General features: G+C 38.0%; 1 protein-coding gene across 1 annotated transcript in view; it reads left to right on the top strand.

Moving 5' to 3' along the window:
• The window catches only part of MFSD1 (major facilitator superfamily domain containing 1), a 33,077-nt gene extending 26,147 nt beyond the window's left edge, over positions 1–6,930 (top strand). The window contains exons 13-15 of the mRNA XM_019626631.1: positions 4,437–4,484; positions 5,582–5,639; positions 6,755–6,930. Of these exons, the coding sequence (XP_019482176.1) occupies positions 4,437–4,484; positions 5,582–5,639; positions 6,755–6,767 (119 nt within the window). The 3' untranslated portion in view covers positions 6,768–6,930. The remainder of the gene's footprint in view (positions 1–4,436; positions 4,485–5,581; positions 5,640–6,754) is intronic.
• The last annotated feature ends 2,696 nt before the right edge of the window (positions 6,931–9,626 follow it).

The following is a 9,626-nucleotide window of genomic DNA, read 5'->3' as shown; positions in this document are numbered from 1 at the left end:
CTTAGCTTACCTCACTTATAATGAAGGATTTGTGACGCTGTGGGTTTCCATCTCTTCCTTTAGATTATAAACTCCTTGAGGGCAAGGAGTATGTCTGTTATATTAATCATGACTGTGCTGATAGTGACTAGCACAGAGTAGGCACAAAATATTTTTTGAATGATGCATAATAAAAAGGAAAGTAAATTGGAATAACTTTTTGAAGGATAAATTGGTAATATGAAAATAAGACCTAAAAGGGGTGTAGTGCATGTATTGTAAGGAACCCATCAGGCACATATACATGTACATATATATTAAGGGAGTATCTTCATTGCAAGACTGCTTATAATAGCCTAAAATAGGAAACAACCCATGTTTATCAGAATAGGGGATTTGTTAAGTATGTCGTATCACATGTATAAAGTGAAATACTAAGCAGTCTGTAAATGGTTTCATTAGAGAGCATACAGACATGGAAAGATGGCGTTATTATGTGGAAGACTCAGAGTGCTGCTATTGTAAAACAAACACAATTGTGTCTAAAGGATATGTCCATAAATGTCTCTGGGTGCTGACTTTCTTGTGACTTCTTTATATTTTCTAATTTTTCAACAATAAATGCTTATTATGTAATAAAAGTTTAACCCCCCCCCTTCCCTCCAACAAAGAAAGAAATTCAACACAAGTTTGAATGCTCCTGTTTAGAGAAAGTGATATTAGTGTTCAGAAGGAAGGGAGGTAACAGGTAGTGTTTCCCAAAGAACTTTGGGGATGTAGGTGGGAGTAAAACAGCGCCTGGATTAGAAATAGAATTCGCATTGACAGGAAGAAAAGTGCATGTGAAGGGAACTGTGGTAGACAGTAGAGAATGGGATATGGGCTAAATGAAATAACTCATTTATTTGTTGGTCCCAGTGGTCGCAAAGAATGGCTTCAGATTCTCTGCAAGCTGTCCATTTGTGGAATGCCTCCATCTCAGCATCATACACCTTGGTTTGTTCTTGGAGTGCCCCCCTGGGGTCAGGGGGTGGGGGTTGTTGAATTTAGGCCTTGAACGTGGATTTGCTGCCTGGAGGTTGGGGGAAAACTTTGATGTTTTATAAGAAATACTGAAAAGTCCTTGACATCATGCAGGCAGGCCAGACAGCCACACTTATTACCACTTATTCCCCCCCAGGTATCGTGTATATGGTCATGTACTCAAGTGACGTGTCTTCTTGGTGGCTCTTTATCAGCCCCACATCATGGCAGCTGTCCTGCCTAACTTATTCTATTCCCTAAACTGACTTTTCCCCATAGGTTTGACTGCGAGTCAATTGCATAATGAAAATCAGTGGGCCTATGAGCCATTCCATTTGGGATTAGCACTCGCTTTGGAGGAGTTTGTCTTTTTGAAGAGAATCACCTCCCGTGCTTATCTACTAAGTTTTACTAGGTAGTAGCTTTCTGCACTTCCATTTCCTGATTGCAAAGTGGAATATCACTAAAGTTCCTTTTAGCACTCGGGTTCATCGTTTACGAAACATACAGATATGGTTAATTACCATGTGTTACATGTGTATTCATTGATGGATGACCTAAAGCATTGTCTAGAGAAACACCTATGCGTTCCCTGCAGTTAGTGCGTTAGTTGATGGGTTGGACAGTATGGGCCTTCCTGGGATTCTGTTCAGATCCCTCTGGGTGCTCTGGCAAGTAAATGAAGCATGCTCAGAAATTTCTAGGATGACAGTAGGTTCACAAACAACTGAAAGTGTGGGCTGGTGACACTTAATCTTGCAAGACTTATCCCACTGCCCCCACTCCCGCAAATATTGAGGCTTATTCAGTTTTCCCAGGAAAATCTGATTATTTGGGGGTCCTGTGTCTTACCACATTCAGGTAGTTTTTAACCTTTCAAAGCAGACCCTGTTTGCCCTGGGGAAGAGGTAAATAAAAGTGTCAGGACAAAAGGTGAATCCCTCTCCCCCGACCCAACCCCCACAGAGCCCTGATTTCAGAGGGTACAGTGGACAGGGGATGGGAAAACAAGGGAGAAGGGAGAAGGATGGGGGAAGGCTGGGTTTGAGCTGGCAGCAACAGACCTGGGAGAGCTGGGATGAGAAACGGCTGGAAGAACAGGGCCTTGTATTAGCAAAAGGAAGCCTGGGCTGGGACGTGAGGTGGTGAAGAGGTGGGCCTGGAGACAGGTCATCTNGGCCATTGGACGGCCGCTCACAGCAACTCACAAAAGCTCATGCCTACTGCCGGCCACTGCAGCCTACGCCGTCGCCGGCGACTCATGGCAGCCAAACTCTAGGTTGAGCTGTTGTTCACCATCTTAGCTATAGAGGGTGCAGCGTCACTAGCCCTCATGTGAGACTCAAACCGGGGCCCTGCTGCTCAGAGCTGGCATCCCAAGCCAACTCCTAACCAATGAACCACTCGGCCGGCCCTTGTTTCCCCCCTTTTTAAGCCAAATCTGTAAGGAGTATCTCTCAGATTTGCCTAATTCTTAGCCTGTGTGTCTGTCAGTTTCCCAGCTTGTGACTTTCTAGTTCTGTGAAGATTCACACGCATTTTTCAGGAGATTCCTTTCCTTAAAGGCAGTAGTGGAATCTGCTTCATATTCTGTTTTAAACATTTGTTTTTTTAGAAAACTTTTGCCCCTTTAAAGTGGAAGCATTTGAAAGGTCCTGAGTGTGTCCATGGTATGAATGTGTGGACACTACTGGTGTGACGTAGGTGTGAGTGCTCATGGCTTATTCATTAGGAAGTTTGAAATTGCTTTTATTAGTTCTGTTACTTAATTTTTACCTGCAATAATTTGTTGAATAAAAATAGGAAGCATTAGGAAACTGTCAAAAACTATAAGAATCAGGATTTCCCATTGATAGTCTTCACCATACACATAAATTGTGTTCATCTGGAAAAAATTCTCATATAACATATTAAGATGCCTTTTATACATTCATAATATGTATCTAAAATGGCAAACCCCAGTGATACTATCAGACTTCATTTTCATTTTATTTCGTAGTGACTGTCTATACTTGAAGTATAATTGTACTTGTAGATAATTGCTTATGAATAGCCTGAATACATTTTATTGTCTCATAATTTTAGAAATAAGCACATACAATTTTATTTTATTTATTTATTTTTAAAATTTTAAATTATTATTATTATTATTAATTTTTTTTTTTTTGGCTGAGCCATCCTGCCACCTATTGGCAGCTCAGCAGCAGCTCAGCTTAGGCTGGGAATTGAATTGGCAACCGTGTTGCTCAGAGCTCTCACTCTTGAACTAGTTTTTTGTTTTTTTGTTTTTTAAGATTTTTATTGGGGAATTGGGTGATGGGAACAGCGCTGGGGAATTGGAGGAAGGGGAACAGACAAGTTGCTGTCCTTTTGTTCTTCAGTCTAGTTGTGGAGGACATTGCTTCACTGGCCCAAGTTGGCACCATCATTGCGCTCTTCCCGGGCGAGGCAGATCAGTCGCCAGCTTCTGGACGGCTGCTCACCGGCGGCTGCTGGCTACATACGGTAGCCCATGGCAACCCACTGCAGCAGGGGCTGCAGCCTACGCCATCGCTGGCGATGCACGGCAGCCCAGCTCCAGGTTGAGCTGTTGTTCAGCATCTTAGCTGTAGAGGGCAGTGTCACTGGCCCTCATATGTGGGATCCGAACCGGGGCCCTCTGGCATCCCAAGCCAGCTCTTAACCAACACACCACTCCACTCGGCCGGCCCTAGCACATCAAATTTAAATAAAAAAAACATTCGTTTTCAAAAAGTGGGTCGTATAAGAATTTAAAATACTGGGTCACGAAAATGTTTTTGTCTATTTTTGATGCTGCAACATGTGGTTTAACGTCAAGCCACATTTCCATATGTATTTGGTTCCCAAACCAAACACCATGCCATTTAAACATGTTTGTGTTGCCATATTAATTTAAAGTAAAGTAAGTGTGCCTCACTTATCAAGGTAAACAGCCAGCACCTGACTTTCTGAGCTCTTTATTGGCTCTGGGCTCTGGGAGTCTAGTGACCATGTTCAGATGTTTGTTAAAGGGACATGGTGTTTTTATCAGCACCATGCTCTAACCAACTGAGCTAACCGGCCAGCTACGGGACATGGTGTTTTTAGACCTAAGACCTCGAAAGGATTAATTCTGTTTGGCCCTCTGTAAAAAGATAAATAGTCTAGGGGTTGGCAGGCATTTTGGGGAAATGCTGGGAAGGACGAGCACTTACAAAGAGACAGGAAAGAGTAACAGGAATGACCCATGGGGGGTCGGCCCCTTCTCCTGTGGGTATCTCAGCCTCTCCATTTCTGGACTTGGCATCCCTGGGCTCAGGTAGCCTATGGAGAAAATGATGCATGCCTTATTTTGAGTACTAATTATGATTACATAAGAATCATTGGGGAGGAGTATGTGTTTTTTTTAAGAGTCCTACGTTTTTCACTTCCAGTGTCACTTTTAGCTGTGGTCTTCCTCTATTTGGTGAATCGTGCCCAAGGTAAGTAGAAGTTCAGGTATTTCTTAAACTGTGATGGATCGTCTGGTGGGGGAGGGGGGGTCACTGGATTGTCTGCCTGCCTCTTTAGAGGCCAGTGCTTCAGTTCATGTAATAATGACCTTCTGTTCATAGTGATGGAAAATTTCATGATATAACATGTAGTTATGTATTCTGGGCCTTCACAGTTATTAAAATTCTGGCCAGTTCAATATAAGTTTTGTAATATAAAATCGTAGCTGTTCTCTTTATATTAGTATAAAGAAGCATTTTTTAAAATGACCTAAAGCCTTTCCTATGTTATTGTCTTATATTTAAAAAAAATAAGTAGACAAATTTACAGCCGAAATTTCACATTTTAAAGTTGAAAGCATTCAATATAGAATGAGAAATTGCAAATTTTTTTCTTTTGCTAATATATACTACATACATTTGTTCTTTATTCCTTTGTAAGATATTGATGTTACCATTATTAATTTTTCTAACTGGCTTGCTCTTAAAGGTTATTATGTATTTAGAAGAATATATACACATGCTGTTTAAATAACTTAAGTCATTTCCTTTCATTTCTCTTAATTCTCACTATTACTGAATATTAATACAGTGTCCCAGTTAACAAAACCTGAAGTAATACATAAATCCAAACTTAAAAAAATGCTAAAATTAAGCAATAATTATTTGTATCATATAAGGATTTTTTTAAAAACATTTTTTTCCCTTAAGAAGGCTTCAGGAGGGAAACCATTTCTTTCTTTTTTAACAAAAACACAAAGATTGCTTTATTTTGAGACAAAGAAAATTGTATTTCTTTTTTTTCCCATTTCTTTCTTATCTTCCATAGTCTTTTCTGTTACTTTATGGTACAGTAAGTCCTCGACCTAAGAACGAGTTCCGTTCAGGGAGAACGTTCATAAGTCGGACATAAGTCTAACCTGGGTGCATGATTGGCTGCATCTGTGAAAGTTTGCAACTCGAATGTTCGTAAGACTGGGACTTACTATATATCAGTGCAAGTGTGTGTGTGTGTGTGCGCACATGCATGTGTGAATTTTACATTTGATAGTTATATTGAAAAGATTCTGTGCTTATTTGTGTTTTAGGTGGGAATCTAAATTATTCTGCAAGACAAAGGGAAGAAATGAAAGTTTCCCACTCAGAGTAAGTATTGAAAAAGAGAAAAGTGGTCTTTATTTTGAAAATCTTATTAAACATTAGCATTTTGTTTCAAGGTATTGGGATTGGACTTTTAAGAAATTAGTCTTTTTGTTGTGTTTGGAGAGCTGACTATTATCTCTAGAACTACTATAACAAAATTTGTGTTTGTGTCGGAAAATTTAAAAAGGTAGATATCAAGGGTTAAAATGAAGAGGGTGGGGGAGAATTGGGCTGTAAAATTGCCTTCTGAGAGAAAGAGATCTGTAATATTTGTAATTTATTGGAGGAAAGGTCTTTGTCTTAAATTCCTGTCCTGGACTCACCCTTCCATTCTCTCTGATATTTTATTTTTCTTAACTAGTTGAGATGATTTTTCTTCTTCTCCTAGGACTAACATGGCTATTCTGTATTTTCTTGACTCATTTGGAACCAATTAAAGTACATAGTGTGGGGTTTAAGTTAAATTAATTTTTTTCCATGTCATATGCTAAAACATAATAGTGATTCTATTTCCTGTTATTTCTAATATTTTTAGTCAATGAACTTTTTTTATTTAAAAAGTTTATTTTTAAAAATATATACCATGTAACTGTAAGTTTTGTGAATTTTGAATAGGTTAAAATCTGGTAGAACAAGGCTGTAGAATTACTGTTAAAGGGGAATTTTAGATGGCCAAGAATCAGGGTGATTCTTGGCCATCTAAAATTCCCCTTTAACAGTAATTCTACTTTTAGAAATAATGTTTTAAGAAAATAATCCGAAGTGTTACGAGTTTTAAATATTTTTATGACAGTCTTGTTTATTATGTTAAAAAATTGGAAACAACATAAATGTCCCAAAATGAATGTTACAATACATCCATATATGTTTAAAAGGATTTTTAGAAGGATTTTTAAAGTCAGAGATATATAACATGCTATATGTTAAGTGAGCAAATGATAAAAATGCAACTACAATATCCTAATTTTATAAAGTGTGCAGGCATTTGTATTTCTTAAACTAATTACTTGTATATAATAGAAAAAATACTGAAAGAAAACCCCCAATATTAACAACTCCAGTTGAATGGTAGGGTTACAAGAGTTTATTTTTTTCTTTGCTTTTCTATATTTTCCAAGCTTTCTATATTGATCCTGTGACTTTTCCAATCAAGAGGAGTAAAAAGATTATCCAGCAAAATGTGTAACTTTTAGTATTTGACACTGTGAGTTTTGTAATGCTTTCGGTTTTCATGTTGTAAATCAGATGGAACTTTGTGGTTTTTCCTTCACTTTTTGATAATTTATTGCATTATGTTTTCCAGATGAGAAGTTTAAATGACTGTGTCATGAGAATGGGCTGCACACATCATTGTTTGAAAACTTCCATTTTTTGATTTTTTGTTTTTAATTTAGAGTTTAGGAAAAATGGTCTGAAAGGTTATTATATTTATATTTCAAATACACCTATTCAGAGCATATTTATGCGGACTGTTGCATCCTATCTTTTGTGTGTTCCTGAAGAAGCCTACTTTGGAATAGGCTAACCAACAGTGAAGTTCAGCACATTGTTCTGGAATGTGCAGGTGAACTTCAGTAAGGACAGGAAACAATGGGAATCATTGGCTCTTGTATTGAGATCGTTTTCACAAAGTGTGTCTTAGGGATATGGCCTTTTCTTTACCTTACAGCAAAGAAAATAAAGCTCTTGAAGGGGATAGAAGGGATGTTTAATACAGAATAAACTGGCACTTTAATAGGCATTCCCTTTTGTAATAGGGACTATCTGAAAGATCTTTTTATGAAGTCCCTTCATTTTCGCAAGTAGCACCTTGTGTGCCGCTCTCTTCAGTTATGGGAGGTTGCTGAGCAGGGACCCTTTTGCACTTCTTTGTATCTCCCCATTACTAAGCACCTTAACCACTTAGGGACATAATTTTGTGGTACAAATTTTCTGTACAGATTTTTTTATAGTTAATTACTAAAAAATGTCCTTTAAATTATGATAATTGCATATTTACCTGGATAAATAAAAACACTCTAAAAGGAATACTTGATGTCTTTGAACTTTTGATTTTTAAAATGTCTTAAAACACTAATTTTTAACTCTTATTTATGTGGAAGTTTATAAGAAAATCAGTGTTGGAAAAAAGAAAATTTGCCTAATTAGAGTCATTGAAAGATTGTAGGATTAGCTTGTTCTCCAGAGTAGGTCCTTAAAGAAACATTTATGTATTTTACTTTAAATAAAATAATGGATATGTGATTTCTCCAGTAGACTTAAACACTTTTTAATTGACTCAATCTTAGCATATTCAAGTCCAGGAATTTTTCATGTGTTTTGCTCTATATAGGCACGCAGATATTTTAGACAACAACTATTAAACTGAAGAATTTAGTTGATTATATTGTTTAAAGTACATGACATAACGTACACTTAAAAGTTCTGGGACAGATTGAAAGTGCATTTCTTACTCAGGATAAATTTATTTACATACGTTTTTCTGATTTACAGTTTGTTGTGTCATCATTCAGTTGTTTGTTTCTTAGGCTTTGATTGCTGTGTGACTGTTCTAGCCCATGTTACTGAATGTTGACCTCACCGGGTGGGGAGAGTGCAGGAAGGTGACAGCTGCTGCTGCTGGGGGGCTTGTGTGGCCTGGCCGCTGCCTTAATCTTTCCACTTACCTCTGTCCCAGCTGCAGGGAGCCGCTTACATTTTTTCAAATGGGTCATGTTGCTTCCTTTTTTGGGGGCTTTGTCCACACTGCTTCCTTTGCTTAGAATATTTTATCCAGGATTCTCTACAATCTGGTTTCACCTGATTTTCATCAGGAATCCTTGGCCTCAGTTCAGAAGCATTATTCCTATGGAAACTCTTCCAGACCCTTCAGGCTGTATCAGGCTCTTCTAAAATTCCCCTGACCTTTGAAAAACCCTGTACTTTTCCTTCTTAGCTTACCTCACTTATAATGAAGGATTTGTGACGCTGTGGGTTTCCATCTCTTCCTTTAGATTATAAACTCCTTGAGGGCAAGGAGTATGTCTGTTATATTAATCATGACTGTGCTGATAGTGACTAGCACAGAGTAGGCACAAAATATTTTTTGAATGATGCATAATAAAAAGGAAAGTAAATTGGAATAACTTTTTGAAGGATAAATTGGTAATATGAAAATAAGACCTAAAAGGGGTGTAGTGCATGTATTGTAAGGAACCCATCAGGCACATATACATGTACATATATATTAAGGGAGTATCTTCATTGCAAGACTGCTTATAATAGCCTAAAATAGGAAACTACCCATGTTTATCAGAATAGGGGATTTGTTAAGTATGTCGTATCACATGTATAAAGTGAAATACTAAGCAGTCTGTAAATGGTTTCATTAGAGAGCATACAGACATGGAAAGATGGCGTTATTATGTGGAAGACTCAGAGTGCTGCTATTGTAAAACAAACACAATTGTGTCTAAAGGATATGTCCATAAATGTCTCTGGGTGCTGACTTTCTTGTGACTTCTTTATATTTTCTAATTTTTCAACAATAAATGCTTATTATGTAATAAAAGTTTAACCCCCCCCCTTCCCTCCAACAAAGAAAGAAATTCAACACAAGTTTGAATGCTCCTGTTTAGAGAAAGTGATATTAGTGTTCAGAAGGAAGGGAGGTAACAGGTAGTGTTTCCCAAAGAACTTTGGGGATGTAGGTGGGAGTAAAACAGCGCCTGGATTAGAAATAGAATTCGCATTGACAGGAAGAAAAGTGCATGTGAAGGGAACTGTGGTAGACAGTAGAGAATGGGATATGGGCTAAATGAAATAACGCATTTATTTGTTGGTCCCAGTGGTCGCAAAGAATGGCTTCAGATTCTCTGCAAGCTGTCCATTTGTGGAATGCCTCCATCTCAGCATCATACACCTTGGTTTGTTCTTGGAGTGCCCCCCTGGGGTCAGGGGGTGGGGGTTGTTGAATTTAGGCCTTGAACGTGGATTTGCTGCCTGGAGGTT

Source organism: Hipposideros armiger, unplaced genomic scaffold (assembly GCF_001890085.2).
Source record: "Hipposideros armiger isolate ML-2016 unplaced genomic scaffold, ASM189008v1 scaffold_16, whole genome shotgun sequence".
Classification (NCBI taxonomy): Eukaryota; Metazoa; Chordata; class Mammalia; order Chiroptera; family Hipposideridae; genus Hipposideros; species Hipposideros armiger.
This window is presented reverse-complemented; position numbering and strand designations above follow the sequence as displayed.